Source organism: Lissotriton helveticus, chromosome 9 (genome assembly GCF_964261635.1).
Source record: "Lissotriton helveticus chromosome 9, aLisHel1.1, whole genome shotgun sequence".
In the NCBI taxonomy this organism is placed as follows: domain Eukaryota; kingdom Metazoa; phylum Chordata; class Amphibia; order Caudata; family Salamandridae; genus Lissotriton; species Lissotriton helveticus.
Window position 1 is genome coordinate 90,084,650 of NC_136070.1, and position 17,802 is coordinate 90,102,451.

General features: G+C 45.0%; 1 protein-coding gene across 11 annotated transcripts in view; it reads left to right on the plus strand.

The window, feature by feature from the left end:
• GPHN (gephyrin) overlaps window positions 1–17,802 on the plus strand; it is a 1,934,090-nt gene that overhangs the window by 1,519,736 nt on the left and 396,552 nt on the right. For 7 of the 11 annotated variants that reach the window (XM_078659528.1, XM_078659530.1, XM_078659533.1 and 4 more), the window contains one exon: window positions 3,176–3,217. The exons of the other annotated variants lie outside the window; for them this stretch is intronic. In XM_078659528.1, coding sequence (XP_078515654.1) covers window positions 3,176–3,217 — 42 coding nt within the window. The remainder of the gene's footprint in view (window positions 1–3,175; window positions 3,218–17,802) is intronic. 11 annotated transcript variants of the gene reach the window in all.

Sequence of the window (17,802 nt, forward strand, 5' to 3'; positions counted from 1 at the left end):
GGGGTGGAGGAGTCTCTTCTAAGTTGGACCTGGGTCGGCGGTGAGAGATCAGACCTCTTTTCAATGGTAAATGGAGTATGCCTTAGGCTTTATTCTCAACTACTGAAGGAATGGAGAAAGGCTAACGTTCTGAGAGATGCTGTTCCATGTTCTATATTCATAAGTGGAAGGACAGGCTCTGTATTTAGTCTTTTCTGTTTCTTTTAATGTGTTGTATGGCAATATCCGGGATCCTTGTGTTGTGTGGCCTTCAGATAGCAGTGAATGTCACAGCCTGGTAGTTAAGGCAGTATGTCTTGAGGATTATGTGGGCTTAGAAGGGTAGCAAGTGGGAGACGTATGGTCCCATGGCTTCAGTTTGGCAATGAAATATACAGTAGTGTGAATGAGACTCTTCACTCTGGTTAGGTTGGCGTCAGGAACGCTAGCAAACATAGTTTGCTGTTGTAAGGAGGGATCGGACTGGTGCTTGGACAGTGGTTGTGATATACACTATATCAGGGAGACAGGCTTGTTGCTTGCATTGCTTTCTGTGGTATTTAGAGTCTTTGACTAAATGGAGGATGTCACATTACACCACTGTCAAATTGGGCACCCGATCCATGTTTAATACAACCACCTTTCTTACAGTATTTGTTATACCCAAATAGCAGAGAAGTAGAGAGGGATTGTTCCTAACGATTTTATATTTATTGAATTTATTGAATTGGAGTGGTTTACTCTTTCAGGGGTTTCACTTTGATTGTCTATTGGTCCTGCCATAAACTGGAAATGAATCACTTGTACATAGTGAGAGTGTTTAGGAGTCCATCTATCACTCGCCCCCCTTTTTTCCATGGCCTCTTGCCAGTGTGGGGAATGATGCTTGGAGTTTATTTGAGGACCCATGCATTACTACTTGTATGGTAGATAACATGATAGCTTCTGTTGACTTTTCATGGGTATCTCTTGGATTTATTGTGTCAGAGGAGACTCTCCTGTAGCTCCTGTAGGTGGTAGTTGTTCTCTGTATTATTGTTTGAAACACAAATGTTAGAGAATCCGTTCTGGAGACTGTCATGGGTCTTTATAGCAGATCCAAGGCACCCACCTCTGCCTTGAGCTTTAATACTCCATTAGTGAACATCAGCATGGTGCCACCTTCACATCCTTGCAAGCTGTTACATAACACTCTCATATCTCCAATGGCCACTTAGATTAACTCCCCTTCTCATAGGCCTCTGGTTTCCAAGGGCAGAATTTTAAGAGTGGAACATTTATTTTCCTTTTGTTGATGATATTGGAAAATTAGCTGACTATAACTGCAGATCCCTGACCCTTGAGGAACAAACGTTACTATGCTCTTCTCTACTTTCTTCTCCCGGCAAGAGTATTGCCTGCTACCCACAGCTGTTCAGGTGAAGACCTCAAATCAGTGTTAGAATGATTGAAATGGACAACTGGAAGTGGGGAGGGGAGTGGGGAGAAGGAGCCAAGATGTAAAGTGGGAAGCATTGATGTTCAATGGTATTTCCAATGTCTGTAAATAAGATTGGAAGAGAACATTGTTTTCTTACCTTCACTGAAGCTTAAAGTACCGACCTTCAATTATCCCTGAGGCTTGACTTACAGGTAGGTAATTACAGTTTAATTATTTGCATGCTGACCGGTTACGTACATACTACCCACCTTTCCCTGTGTGTATTCTGAAATAAATCTGTATGTAAATAATCACAGGTATAGATTATTTATGATAAATAATCTATAACTGTTCAATTTTCTGAGATGGTAACCTGCTACTGATTCATTTACAAATACCTACCTTTCTCTCCTCAAAGCCAATATACAATCTTGACAATTTCCAGTTATATATGAAAAGTACAAATCTGTAATAAAGAGTCTTCAGGTTTGCTAAGAAAATACGAGAATGTCAATAACCACAATACCTTTTTCCCATCATCTTCATGTAAGCACGTTTCATAATGATAAGGCAGAATACGACTTCCATTATGTTTGTTATTAGCACATTGAAGACGTTCAGCCAATAAAAAAATTCAAATTGACCATGATCTTCCCTGCCCAACCCTTTCAGTTTTTTCTTGTCTCTAGTAGTTCTGCAAATTGAACAAGTATGCTTAATAATGAATGCGGTCCTCAGTGGATCATTTGTAGAAATTCTTAGTTAATCCATTAATGTGTGGAACAAAAATACCCACATGTTGCCAAATTTGCTTGGATGATGCATGTAGGCCAGGGTTTTGAAAAGATGTGGAATGTTCTGAAAACTACATTCTCGCAATATAACCTAATATAATCAAACAACTCACAGATCATGGGGTTAACCACGGGTGTAGCAAGGGGAGGATCGTTACAATTGGCTATCTAATGATTTTGAGAAGGGATTTGAGAATCTGCCACCCAAACCTTTGGCAAAAATTCAGTCCTTTTTGGGTTCCAAAAATGTTTTTTTTAATAGGTCCCCATTTTGGAAAAAAGGAACTTCTAATGAATAGAATTAAGGTGGAACCTTTTCCAAAATGTCAAATTTGAAAGCTATTGTTTGCCACATTATTATGATCTATTCTGTGCACACGATTTTTTATAGCTTGCTGATGTACAATCTGCGCTTCCCCACATGCAAATTAAACATTTCTTAAATATTTTAACATTTTTTGCAGCTGGAAGGAAACATTCAGGAAATGTTGAGTAACATTGCCTGAAAAGTTTTTTACTTTATTCTTATTATGATCCGGGAAGCTCAAGCATAAAGAAATGAAGTAGAATTGTCGTTTTACGGTACAAAGTTGTAATGGAATATTTGAAACAAAAGTGGTATGCAGTCCTGCACTATCCTAATGATTGTGTTTTTTTTGTCCGTGTGCAGGATGTGTCTGGGGAAATGAAGGATGGCTTGCATCGCTGATGGATGCTGTCTTTCAATCGCTTGCCTCGTTAATTCCAATAAATTATGATTTCTCTTTTATTTGGGAAAAGAAAAGATTCCACCTTAAATTGCTTGTGTTCTGGGATTTCAAAAAAAATAAATCATCAAATCAATTGTCTGTTAATGTGGTTCCTAATGACCGCCCTGCTAATATGTCTCAGTGCTGGCATCCACCTGTACAGAAAAAATCTTTGCGTTGGCACCATTTTCCCTTTTTAACAGTGTTTTCTTTTCCCCCCACTGCACAACCAGGCTCGACTCCCTTCCTGCTCTTCCACCTATAGTGTTTCTGAGGTATACTTGCACGTGTTTATTTCACATGGTCCACATGTTCACCCTCTCGCCTCCACCTTTGGTTTTTATTTTTTTATTTTTATTTTTATTTTTTGCTTTTCGCTGTGCACAAGTGGGAAAAGCATTTTCTTTATTTCTTTCTTTCCAAGAAGCAATCTTTGCATGCTCACCCTGTCCGTGTGTCTCCACTGTATCTGTTTATGAACATCATTTGGCAAATGCACCCTAGGCGTAGTGGGACTCCACTACTTCAGATATGATAGCGTGTTTAAAAATGTACCTTTGGAAATATGTTCTGATTCGAATGCCATTGCCTCTGTTGTGGAGTTTCAATGTGGAATGTTCCAGGCGAATTGAAGAGGTGAAAATAGAGCTCTGTTTATTATAACCAATTATATTTCAGGCAATCAGCAAGAATGCTTCATAACACAGGACTGTACCATCCCTATTGTTCTTTAGTTTCATTCAGTTGCTGTCATAATATTGCTGATTACTTTCACATTAACAGGTATGTTGCACTGACGTGGGCCAACGTTATGTTCAAATTCACATTCAGAACAAACTACAGAAAAATCGTACACATGACTTTGGCCCTTAGTCCCTCTAAGTGAAGGCCCAGTTTTTGGGAGGTAATGCGGCATCCGGTAAATACCCGTGCCAAGTGCACGTAGTAGTAGTATAATGCACTAAAGTTGTCCCCATTTCCAGCTGCAAAAATTGCAAGGTGTAGTATTTTCCCTCCACCAAGTTCCTCCAGTTTTTACCTACTGAAATGTTGTAAGGAAAGCGTGGTATTACCGCACATAGTGTAATCTCTATTCAGATGCAAGCTGCTGCTTGTGCTTGCCACTCATAATGAGCCCTTATGCATTTTCCATTACACAGTTGCCGTATCATCATCTGTTCATTTGCCCCAATGTGTCCACTGCTGCTTCAAGCCTAACCTCTGAAGGCCTAGAAGTGTACAGCCACTTAAAACAAGGCACCCTGCCCTAATGAAATAGGAATGAAATATTATTCCCATGGTAAATGAGCGAAGATAGTGGGAAAGCCGGTAGGAGGGTGCCAGGTAGCCTGACCCTTTGTAAGCGTGTGGGGGATTGCCTGTAATCGGAGCTCGGCGCCGACCTTGCTTTAGTTGCTGCTTGCGGTGCACTCTGAGGAGTTTAGTAATTGCCCATCTGCATGGTAATTGCGAATCTGCAAAATTAAAAGCTAATGATAGAGGACCTGCTCGTGCGCAGTCAAAGAGCCAGCCCTGTTTCCTCTCATGAGCAGTCCCAGACAGAGCCGGTCCTAGGCCTTCTGAGGCCCTGGGCGAAAGGGAAGATGTGAGGCCCCTCTAATTGCATATTGCGTCGCAAGAAGTGACATCACAGAAAGTGACTTTGCAGGACTTTTGATCTTAGTTATTTGGCATCACTGAAGCAAACTAATGTGGATATCAGTTACATGGACAAAAAGTAGAGGGAATGGAAAACAGGTGAGCAAATATCCATGAGTGTAACACTTGCCGGCTCCTTGAATGATTAGTTAGACATGCCCCTAAATTCCCGCCAAGATCACTCCGCTCGGCTGTGGCACACAATCTGGTAGTCCCTGAATTTAAAAAGTCTCAATGGGGTGTAAGAAACTTTGTAGGCAGAACATCACGACTCTGGAACTCCCTTCCACTTTCACCTGAACGGATAACAAATCTGTTAGCATTCAAAAAAGCCTTAACACTTGGATTTTCAATCAGTAGCTTCCTTTCTTCACTGCTTACCAATTTATATGGTTACCTGTTTGCTCCGAGTCCAGCGCCTAGACACCTCAGGGTATTAGTACGCTCTATAAGTCTCACTTTCATATTATTTCATTTCATTTAGTCTGTTTAGTGAATCACCATTTCAGGGCTGGCCTCACATTTGTCTAAATGACGGGGATCACACACTTTCAGGGACACAATCTTCCCTGTTCAGAGAAGAGTGACAGAACTGAAGTGGATGTACACACTTCAACAACTTGGCTCATTTAATCTACCTGTCGAGAAACCTCTTCCATTCCCTGCATCTTAAGTGCAATAATTTATGATGATTCTTTGAGTCACAACGTGGATTTTTGAACTGGTATTGCCTGTTTAGCGCTCTGAAGCGCCACATATTTGTGTAAAACCCATGTAACTTGGACCCAGCATCCCTTATCTCTAAATGTCGTCTAGACCGTAATTTGGCAGCCTTTTTTTTTTTCAGCGTACTCACACATTTTTTTGAACGATTGCGGACATTTTGAATATTTTGCCTTTTTTTTACCCCTTTTCTTGTGTGGTCAGACACTTAATCTTCTGAGATTTTCAAGGTGTTCAAGTCCGCGCTGGGGCACTTGAGGTAAAACAGACTCCCAGAGGGTCTCCTGACGCTAGGCCTCTGCAGGCAGGCCATTGTATTGAAGAGTCTCTCATCACAGGGGCCTTCTCCGAAGCCACCATGCCTGGCGGGACTGGGAGCGGCCAGGCTTTAGCAGCCTAGCTGATTTCAGAGCCTTGCCCGGTGTGGAGGCCTGGACTGGTTTAAACTTGACAGACGGCCATCCAGAGAGGTATTTTTGGCTGCTTGATGCCCTGAGAGCCGAAAGATCACCTGGCCTGACAGAAATCTTTGTGGGTTTTCAGAAATGCCCTTTCATAGAATGTGAGGATATGTGGTGTAATGGCCTGAACTGCCGCCTTTGAAACTGGGGAACCAGGTTTGAGTCCCAGCGTCCGCTCAACATCCTGTGATTCTAGGCAGATCATTTAATCTCCCCTTGCCTTAAAATAAACCTTAGTCAGCTGCAATATTTCCAATTTCTTTTTTGAGCTTACCAAACGTCGCTAGTTATTGACTCGACGCAGGTCAAAATTAGGTCCCCTCGCTCCTAAAACAAACCCACCACGCTGCCCTAAATCTAATGTGTAATGTCTGCTGTTCCAAGGTTCTGCATAGTGAGGAAGCTAAATGAATAATTACAAACAGTCCCTTAGTTTTGTTAACTTTTGAAAACTGCGGGAGAACCAAGTAAGGGGGTGTATGAGTGATGTACAGCTCAACTCTCCAGAGGACACACAGACACACACATACAGATGTAATACATATTTTATATTGGATGTATTTATTATAATATATACTAGCAGGAGCGGAGCAGGTCTCTTACCTTAACGTACTCAGTCACAACGACCCAACGAGGAGGCCCGAACCGACTCCTGCCCTGCCCACGCGGCCCGATCCGAGTAGTGACTCCACCCTGCTCCTAACGTATGGCGTGCATGCTGCGTCACACTCACACTGCAGAGCGGGGGCTGGCCATAAAATCATGTCCAGGGCCGTCATTGGTAGCGCTTTCGCGCGCTACCAGATTGACGGCCCTGGGACCCACTGTCTGTCACCCGCATTATGAATTAGCAAGGCCGGCCGCCTGCCGCCCGCGTACTGCGCACGTCACCACCACTAAGGCACCACCACCACCACTAAGCTAGGTGGTGGGGTGCGTGCATCACGGTGCGTGCGCAGACAGTGACGGACTAGTTCCCTTCCTCCCTGCCTCTTACTGCCTTCGGCCCTGCGCGAGCGCGAGAGTGCTGTGCGCAGCACTTTTCCCATTCATTCCCGCAACTGCGGGGCCGGTGCCGCGGCGGGGCCCATTGAGCGCGAGGCCCTGGGCAGCTGCCCATACCGCCCATGGCTTGGACCGGCCCTGGTCCCAGAGATGTGTTGCCACAGCAGTTAATGAGAAAAACACGATGATTTTCCTAGCTCACCTCTTAAACTGCCAGAGCCGTGGTGCGCTTAGACATGATAGAAAGTTTCTCCAAGAACCAATCAAGGTAGTAGAAGAGATCTTATAAGCAAGGGACTATACATCAAATATTAGGACCCCCGAATAAGACATCTAGACGAATCTTGGTTCACTTTTAAATTAGTGCTTGACATCCTTCCACAAAGGTAGTAAAGCCTAGCTCCGAGAGTGTCTAGAGTGGTAAAACTGTTCAGCACATGGGCAGCTGTGGCTATAAAATCCAAGGCCACCGGCTGCAAATCCAGGGAAAAAGGATGACAGGATTCGAGTCTTCATGCATATTGTAAGACCTCCTTCCTCAGTGGGAATTGATCATTCATGACAGAAAAAATGACTTTTTCCATTCCCTGACACGCAGATTTACAAGTATGAACAAAAACAGTGGAATTAAAAATATTCCAGTAGTTCAAAAATGGATGGCCTATGTACGAACTCATTAAACCTTTTGCATAAAGTAACTCTTAGGTGGGCAGCTATACTCAACAAGCATTTACAATGCAATGGTTTTGCCTTTGTTAAAGTTAGAGCTATTGGCATTGCTCTTGACACTCTGAAGCTCCACTCTGCACTCTGAAGCTCCACTCTGCACTCTGAAGCTCCACTCTGCACTCTGAAGCTCCACTCTGCACTCTGAAGCTCCACTCTGCACTCTGAAGCTCCACTCTGCACTCTGAAGCTGCACTCTGAAGCTCCACTCTGAAGCTCCACTCTGAAGCTCCACTCTGAAGCTCCACTCTGAAGCTCCACTCTGAAGCTCCACTCTGAAGCTCCACTCTGAAGCTCCACTCTGAAGCTCCACTCTGAAGCTCCACTCTGAAGCTCCACTCTGAAGCTCCACTCTGAAGCTCCACTCTGAAGCTCCACTCTGCACTCTGAAGCTCCACTCTGCACTCTGAAGCTCCACTCTGCACTCTGAAGCTCCACTCTGCACTCTGAAGCTCCACTCTGCACTCTGAAGCTCCACTCTGCACTCTGAAGCTCCACTCTGCACTCTGAAGCTCCACTCTGCACTCTGAAGCTCCACTCTGAATCTGCACTCTGAAGCTCCACTCTGAATCTGCACTCTGAAGCTCCACTCTGCACTCTGAAGCTCCACTCTGCACTCTGAAGCTCCACTCTGCACTCTGAAGCTCCACTCTGAATCTGCACTCTGAAGCTCCACTCTGCACTCTGAAGCTCCACTCTGAATCTGCACTCTGAAGCTCCACTCTGCACTCTGAAGCTCCACTCTGCACTCTGAAGCTCCACTCTGAAGCTCCACTCTGAAGCTCCACTCTGAAGCTCCACTCTGAAGCTCCACTCTGAAGCTCCACTCTGAAGCTCCACTCTGATGCTCCACTCTGAAGCTCCACTCTGAAGCTCCACTCTGAAGCTCCACTCTGAAGCTCCACTCTGAAGCTCCACTCTGAAGCTCCACTCTGAAGCTCCACTCTGAAGCTCCACTCTGAAGCTCCACTCTGAAGCTCCACTCTGAAGCTCCACTCTGCACTCTGAAGCTCCACTCTGAAGCTCCACTCTGCACTCTGAAGCTCCACTCTGAAGCTCCACTCTGCACTCTGAAGCTCCACTCTGAAGCTCCACTCTGCACTCTGAAGCTCCACTCTGCACTCTGAAGCTCCACTCTGAATCTGCACTCTGAAGCTCCACTCTGCACTCTGAAGCTCCACTCTGAATCTGCACTCTGAAGCTCCACTCTGCACTCTGAAGCTCCACTCTGAATCTGCACTCTGAAGCTCCACTCTGCACTCTGAAGCTCCACTCTGAATCTGCACTCTGAAGCTCCACTCTGCACTCTGAAGCTCCACTCTGAATCTGCACTCTGAAGCTCCACTCTGCACTCTGAAGCTCCACTCTGAATCTGCACTCTGATGCTCCACTCTGAATCTGCACTCTGAAGCTCCACTCTGCACTCTGAATCTGCACTCTGAAGCTCCACTCTGCACTCTGAATCTGCACTCTGCAGCTCCACTCTGAATCTGCAGCTCCACTCTGCACTCTGAAGCTGCACTCTGAATCTCCACTCTGAATCTCCACTCTGAATCTGCACTCTGAAGCTCCACTCTGAATCTGCACTCTGAAGCTCCACTCTGAATCTGCACTCTGAAGCTCCACTCTGAATCTGCACTCTGAAGCTCCACTCTGAATCTGCACTCTGAAGCTCCACTCTGAATCTGCACTCTGAAGCTCCACTCTGCACTCTGAAGCTCCACTCTGCACTCTGAAGCTCCACTCTGAAGCTCCACTCTGAAGCTCCACTCTGAAGCTCCACTCTGAAGCTCCACTCTGAAGCTCCACTCTGAAGCTCCACTCTGAAGCTCCACTCTGAAGCTCCACTCTGAAGCTCCACTCTGAAGCTCCACTCTGAAGCTCCACTCTGAATCTGCACTCTGAAGCTCCACTCTGAATCTGCACTCTGAAGCTCCACTCTGAATCTGCACTCTGAAGCTCCACTCTGAATCTGCACTCTGAAGCTCCACTCTGCACTCTGAAGCTCCACTCTGAATCTGCACTCTGAAGCTCCACTCTGAAGCTCCACTCTGAAGCTCCACTCTGAAGCTCCACTCTGAAGCTCCACTCTGAATCTGCACTCTGAAGCTCCACTCTGCACTCTGAAGCTCCACTCTGCACTCTGAAGCTCCACTCTGCACTCTGAAGCTCCACTCTGAATCTGCACTCTGAAGCTCCACTCTGCACTCTGAAGCTCCACTCTGCACTCTGAAGCTCCACTCTGAATCTGCACTCTGAAGCTCCACTCTGCACTCTGAAGCTCCACTCTGCACTCTGATGCTCCACTCTGAAGCTCCACTCTGAAGCTCCACTCTGAAGCTCCACTCTGAAGCTCCACTCTGAAGCTCCACTCTGAAGCTCCACTCTGCACTCTGAAGCTCCACTCTGCACTCTGAAGCTCCACTCTGAATCTGCACTCTGAAGCTCCACTCTGCACTCTGAAGCTCCACTCTGAAGCTCCACTCTGCACTCTGAAGCTCCACTCTGAATCTGCACTCTGAAGCTCCACTCTGCACTCTGAAGCTCCACTCTGAATCTGCACTCTGAAGCTCCACTCTGCACTCTGAAGCTCCACTCTGCACTCTGAAGCTCCACTCTGAAGCTCCACTCTGAAGCTCCACTCTGAAGCTCCACTCTGAAGCTCCACTCTGAAGCTCCACTCTGAAGCTCCACTCTGAAGCTCCACTCTGAAGCTCCACTCTGAAGCTCCACTCTGAAGCTCCACTCTGAAGCTCCACTCTGCACTCTGAAGCTCCACTCTGAAGCTCCACTCTGCACTCTGAAGCTCCACTCTGAAGCTCCACTCTGCACTCTGAAGCTCCACTCTGAAGCTCCACTCTGCACTCTGAAGCTCCACTCTGCACTCTGAAGCTCCACTCTGAATCTGCACTCTGAAGCTCCACTCTGCACTCTGAAGCTCCACTCTGAATCTGCACTCTGAAGCTCCACTCTGCACTCTGAAGCTCCACTCTGAATCTCCACTCTGAATCTGCACTCTGAAGCTCCACTCTGAATCTGCACTCTGCAGCTCCACTCTGCACTCTGAATCTGCACTCTGAATCTCCACTCTGAATCTGCACTCTGAAGCTCCACTCTGAATCTGCACTCTGAAGCTCCACTCTGAATCTGCACTCTGAAGCTCCACTCTGAATCTGCACTCTGAAGCTCCACTCTGAATCTGCACTCTGAAGCTCCACTCTGCACTCTGAAGCTCCACTCTGAAGCTCCACTCTGAAGCTCCACTCTGAAGCTCCACTCTGAAGCTCCACTCTGAAGCTCCACTCTGAAGCTCCACTCTGAAGCTCCACTCTGAATCTGCACTCTGAAGCTCCACTCTGAATCTGCACTCTGAATCTGCACTCTGAAGCTCCACTCTGAATCTGCACTCTGAAGCTCCACTCTGAATCTGCACTCTGAAGCTCCACTCTGCACTCTGAAGCTCCACTCTGAATCTGCACTCTGAAGCTCCACTCTGAAGCTCCACTCTGAAGCTCCACTCTGAAGCTCCACTCTGAAGCTCCACTCTGAAGCTCCACTCTGAAGCTCCACTCTGAAGCTCCACTCTGAAGCTCCACTCTGAAGCTCCACTCTGAAGCTCCACTCTGAAGCTCCACTCTGAAGCTCCACTCTGAAGCTCCACTCTGAAGCTCCACTCTGCACTCTGAATCTGCACTCTGAAGCTCCACTCTGCACTCTGAAGCTCCACTCTGCACTCTGAAGCTCCACTCTGAATCTGCACTCTGAAGCTCCACTCTGCACTCTGAAGCTCCACTCTGCACTCTGAAGCTCCACTCTGAATCTGCACTCTGAAGCTCCACTCTGCACTCTGAAGCTCCACTCTGCACTCTGATGCTCCACTCTGAAGCTCCACTCTGAAGCTCCACTCTGAAGCTCCACTCTGAAGCTCCACTCTGAAGCTCCACTCTGATGCTCCACTCTGATGCTCCACTCTGAAGCTCCACTCTGAAGCTCCACTCTGAAGCTCCACTCTGAAGCTCCACTCTGAAGCTCCACTCTGAAGCTCCACTCTGCACTCTGAAGCTCCACTCTGAAGCTCCACTCTGCACTCTGAAGCTCCACTCTGCACTCTGAAGCTCCACTCTGCACTCTGAAGCTCCACTCTGCACTCTGAAGCTCCACTCTGAAGCTCCACTCTGCACTCTGAAGCTCCACTCTGAATCTGCACTCTGAAGCTCCACTCTGCACTCTGAAGCTCCACTCTGAATCTGCACTCTGAAGCTCCACTCTGCACTCTGAAGCTCCACTCTGAATCTGCACTCTGATGCTCCACTCTGAATCTGCACTCTGAAGCTCCACTCTGCACTCTGAATCTGCACTCTGCAGCTCCACTCTGAATCTGCAGCTCCACTCTGCACTCTGAAGCTCCACTCTGAATCTCCACTCTGAAGCCAATCAATGACGAGGGCCGACCCAAAGCACCCTACAGTTCTCAACAGGATTTCGCCTGCGCGAAAAGCTGCGCAGAGCGCAGCTTTCGCTAGGCAAAACCTAAAAAGGAATTTGCTTCTATAGGCTTCGAGTGTCCGCTCTTCTATAGGCTTCGAGTGTCCGCTAGTTTCCCTGATACGTTATAACATTTTACTTCAAATGGCAGCCTGTAGTAGCAGGGCCTCTTGTCCACTTGTATTGTACTTTGAGCCTTACTTGTTTGACTTGTTTGCGTTTTAGTAGGTGTCGGTAATACACCTGGCGTGCTGAGGGTGAGGGACATGACCACAGATGCTTATGGCTAATGCAAAGATCCTGCCGCTTCATCAGAGGGACAAGAGTAGGCAAACCAAAGATTCCTTATAGTACGCTTAACCTGCCTTGTTGGTAACATTGGCTGAGAGTGAAGTCTCAACATTAGGAAATATTTAGGGATGCAGCTACACCACAAACGTACAATTAATAAAGAATGTGATGTTCAAACCAGTTAGTATACTTATGTTTATTAATGAATAGCTAGAACTATGAACATTTGAGGAGCAAGTGAAGGATAAAAAAAACTCTCTGCATGGATAACACATTAGATTTCAGATGGGTTAGATATTTAAGAAATTCTCAAAAAGAACCTCATTAATGTTAAAGTATTATAGTCATTTACCAGGCAGCTGAATGAGGATGTAAGGGTTAAGTAGTAAATAACAGCCTTTATCGAACAAGAGAGCACCATAACATCGAGTAATTTTAGGGGCCAGTGCTTCACTGGAAATGTAGATTACTTGGAAGAGGCACATTGGTTGCCCGTTCTGCTGTTCCGTGCTTTTCGAATCTCTGATGGAACCAGAGCTATATTTTCCAAATACATTTAGTCACTCTGTAGTGCTGAAAATGCCACTTGGTAGATTATTTAGAAGGTCACTAACCCAGAATATATCAAAGGATAACGGACAGAACCACAAAGCTATTGCTTGGAACTGATATTATATATATATTTTATCATTTTAGGCTTGGAGCCTGACCTGTGATATACATAATTTGTTTATTAATAATCAGGGATTCAATAAAAAGTTTATTTTTATTTTTTTAAAGTATAAGCAGTACCTTTGCTTAAGGGTGTTTGCTTAGATTTAACACAGTAACAGCAACCTGCCACATGGATGGAAAACCTATTTCCCCGTGCACTCTTAAAGGCGTCAGTGTTTTATCCCTAGCTGGATGTGTGGCATTTATACAGTTTAGTCTAAAAATAAATTCCTTGGAGCATATTGACTTCTGCATTTTGGAGAATATAAATGAGTACCTCCTGTTGTACTGTTTTGCATACTCTTACATGGCTTTGTGAATAGGCCCTAAATTGGCTAAAATGGGAATATTCATGTACAATTAGTATAAAGACCACTGTTATGGGTGTAACTGTATATGAAAGAGTACTCGTGTAGTACTACTTCCCATAATTCTACATTTTTTGGGTGAATCAGCACCCGTATGTCCACGACAGCAGGCCTCCCTAATACTCCCCTCGCATGTTACCAGTGTGCTGGGCATGTGAAGGAAGAGTTTGTCATTTTATACAGATACTCATATGGGCTGATGGGATATACAGGCCAGAGACCTATGTGGAGGCCGAGAAAGAGCAAAAGTTGGGTTTACCACAGGGCAAATTTAATTGCCTGCAGTAGGTTCGCATCCTAGCCTAACCTGCAGTATGGGGTTGGAATGTGTGTCTTCTGTAATTAATTTGCAGGCTATGAATACTTTTAAGTGTGCTTTTTCCCATGACTGTGACCCTCTGCTGAACTGGCTTGGGTTGACATCACCGTCATCTGTAAGTCATTCGCAATACCTGTCCCATTCATCACGTGTGTTTGTGATGATTAGTAACCATCACTAACATTCCACTTCAAGCACAAACAGTAAACACAACTATACAGGGAGAAAGCAGATGCTGAGAGACAGATGCTTGGTACTGATGGTTGTTGTACAAGAGCGCTGCAACTGATAGCTAAAGGCACTCAGCATCCAGACAGTTTGGTTGCATTATTACTATTCATAATTACTATTGTGAACTGTTTAATACTACACTTTTCTTATCATTTTAAGCATTGTAAATAAATAACAGATTTTTACTACAACCCAATCTCACTGTGATTTGCAGGAGTGTGCAGTTAGCTCGTTTAACCACTTTCCCAGCATGTCTTTCAATTGTCATGTTCTTAGTGATGTGAAGGACTACTTCTATTGGCACTTGACAGATCCTTCTAGGTCCTGCTTCCTTTTGTATATCGTGTTCCTCCATTGCATATGCTGTATGAGAACATTTGATCTCATTTCTCACAATGGCAATTTTTCTAAAGACTTTATGACGACAGACCATTCACATTAATGATGCAGTGGTTTATAAATTTATAGGATCACTTTAAACACATGACTAGCATTTCTCGTGCGCTCATTTGTCATCATAGCCATAACTGGAGCTGAAAAGCGGGGGCATATTACATCCAATCAATGTAGTATTCAAGATAGCCTAAAAGAGTGTTTTTTGTGCTTGCTGAAATTGCTAGCACAAGAACTGAAAAGGGAATTGCTTGAGACATTCATTTTAGGAAACTGTCTACCAGATGTTTAGAACCTTTGAGATATGTGGCCATGGTGGAATAGTCTATTCACGGGAGAATGGCTGCAGCCATAGCTCATTCTATAAGAGGAGGGGTCCAACCTGCTCGGTAATAAATTAAATATCAGGGAACACATTACAAGTTCTACTTGGTATTTTTACACTCTCTGCTATTTTACCGGCCATTGTTGAACCGTGTTTAAAGATGTCTAAAGTTCTGAAAATTAATCAGATGCGAAGAAAGCCACATCAACATCTTATAACCATTTTTGTCAAATGCTTTGATAACAGGTACTAAGAACTGATTGGAGGAATAGAAGTGGTGGAGAAACTAGAGTTTATACATGCTTTATCTCCGCTCCAACAAACCCTAATTGACCATTTTGTGAAGCCATACGTCCTGTAGAACTACCTTTAGTTCACCCTCATACAGTACGTGCCAAATCCAAGTTTAAAATCCACCAAAGATCAAATGGGATGCAAAATACGGTCAGGACATAAAAACATAGCAACTTTTAATGGCTAGACTTAAGGGGTGAGAACTGGTGAAATATTAAAAAAAAACACTTCGGAATATCTTCTAAATCATTCTACAGGTCTCTTATAGTAGGTCTTGGATAATAGGGAGGATGGGGCATGCTTGTATTACATCCATCTTCAGCTTGAGGACTGACCCAGGAGACCCATTTACCTGAGCACTGAGTTTTTCTTGGAGCTGAGTTTGCCCCAATGAGGCTCAGATAGAGCGATACCAAAGGGAGAAAAGGGTCCCTCCAGAGACGGAAGAAGTTTACAGGCTGCAACCCTCCTTTCTTCTGAGTGATTCTCAAGATTCAGGAGTTTCGGAGCACAAAACCTCAGCTGTAGGACATGGGTGGTATCTGTCGATGATTCCACAGCCTCCAAATTTTTGGGGGGAGATTGCTCTGAAAAACCTTTGCAAAGACAAAAAAACATCCGAACTGTAACAGGTGTCACTGTGAATGGAGCAGTTGGCACACTCGGATTGAGTTGTTGACTGGGTGTTCAGACAAATGGTACTGTCCTGCAGCACATTTATTTCCATTTTCCAGCTCCTACTGTGATCTAGACCCAGGGCTTCAAGAAAATGTCTCTGCCTTCCAATAATCTCTTCTGCTGATCCTGGCAGGAGAATGTAGGCTGAGCAAGCAATTCCTTGATTCCCTTATTTAGGGACCTGACTTCAAAGTGTCTAGGCTCTACTTCTTTAGTGTTTCCAGTTGCTTTGTCTCACTGCATGATAGTGGCTGGCCTTAAACAACGGGCATTAGGTCCCACTGATTTCCGTAATGTTTTTGAGAAACTGGCTAACGAGATCAGGAAACTATCTTCAGTCCAGCAGTAAGTTAAATAGCTCTTTTCCGTTAGGAGTAAAGTGAATACCTCAGACATTCCAGCTCACTGAATGACAGCTTACATTTTATTGATGAATCGTGTTTCTGGTTGGTGGCTTTTCTTATATAGCGGGGACACACACCTTTTTCATTAGTATGTTATTCTCATGGGACTGCAAAGTTGGGCTTCCCAAATAATATGACACATTTTCTAAATATTTCAGCATGGTTCCAAAAAGAATATTCATATACAGTTACTCCTGATCCCCATTCGTATTATAGTCGATGCACATCTGAGGCCCAACAAACTGATGCCCCATCAGTCTGAGTGTGCATACTACTGTATTGGTGCCAGAGGTTCTACTCCCAGAAGAAAATAGCCTACATAGTTACCCAAAGGCACCCCTAGCTATGACTGCGCACAAAGCAGCACTCTGTGTTTGCATCTCTCTTTGACCTAATGGGAAATGTATGGTCAGTATCTGTTAGAGTTGGGGGTCTCTAGCTGGCAGAGGTATGCACCTTGTCCAAGTATATGGACCATTACTTTTAGTCAGGATAAGGGGATCACACCATTGGGTGGCACAATCAGTACTGCAGGCCCACAGTGCACTTAAATAGGGACTTACCAGTAAAACAACCAATCATAAATGCAATTTGCACAAGGGGCACTTGCGCTTTGACACTGATGAGCAGTGGCAAAGGCCCAAAGCATCTAAACCAGCAAAAACTAAATCCAGCACGCAGTCAAAAATGCAGGAGGTAAAGGCAAAAAGTCAGGGGACACCACACCAAGGATGCCAACTCTAACAGTATCCTTTTCCGGTTGTGCAAAAGAGAGCAAAAACATGGACTAAATTAAGTTTTTTTCTAAAAAAAAAAAAAAATGTATATTTCATTTTGGCAGTATCTTTACATTTGGGCAACATTCTGAAGTGATATTTGTAACAGAGCCATCTTTTAACATGCAGTGTGGTTTGCATACATTATTGGAAATGGGTACGATTTGCGTCTGAACCTACGTTAAAAAGAGTATTGATGTAGCCCATATTTGTGTAATAGAATGGCTTTCTATGACTGGGGCTTAATTCTTTATCCAAATAAAAAGACATCCACAAGTTTGCTGATTGGGAGCACTGGCTGAAGGACCGAATCCTCCCTGCAAAATATCAAGCTACTACTGGATCAGTTGATGCCATAGTCTGTATGCACTTAAGAGCCTTCAGTAACAAGGAGTTACCTGATTCCTTTAGGGCAGTTCCCGGATGCCAGTATGCCGGTCCTCATAGATCGCCACCTCTAAGGGAAGAAACAGAAGGAAGGCCAGAAAAGACTATGGAGAGGAAAGGACAAACTGAAAAAGAACTATAAAGGCTGGTCTCCACATGTTCAATGGGACGGACTTGAAGATGCCAACGAGAACACCTGCAGGAACCCAGAAGCTGATATGTCGGAATAACACAAAAGGAGGCACCAAGTCATTGTGGAGGCCGACTTATGGACGACAGAGTAACCTAAACGTGTAGGGATGAGGCAAGGAGGAAGGAGCTGCAGCCCACCTCTGGATGGCCTGGTCTTACCACAGCCCACAGGAGGTTTGTGGCTTTCAAGGTGCTTGAACGAGTGGCCTTGAGGCACAAATACAAAAGCACAGCCATGCTGCTAGAACACGGTTGTCCCATAACTAACCTCACAGAGGGGGGCGGGCACAAAACTGTTATTAGTTGGTGGGGAAACAAGAATCGAAGAGTAAAGAAGATCCTAAAGACAGAGAAAAGGGGGACTGAGCTTATGGCGCTTAAGGAGGTTCACCAGCATGGAAGAATGGGAGGAGAGACAAAACAATATAT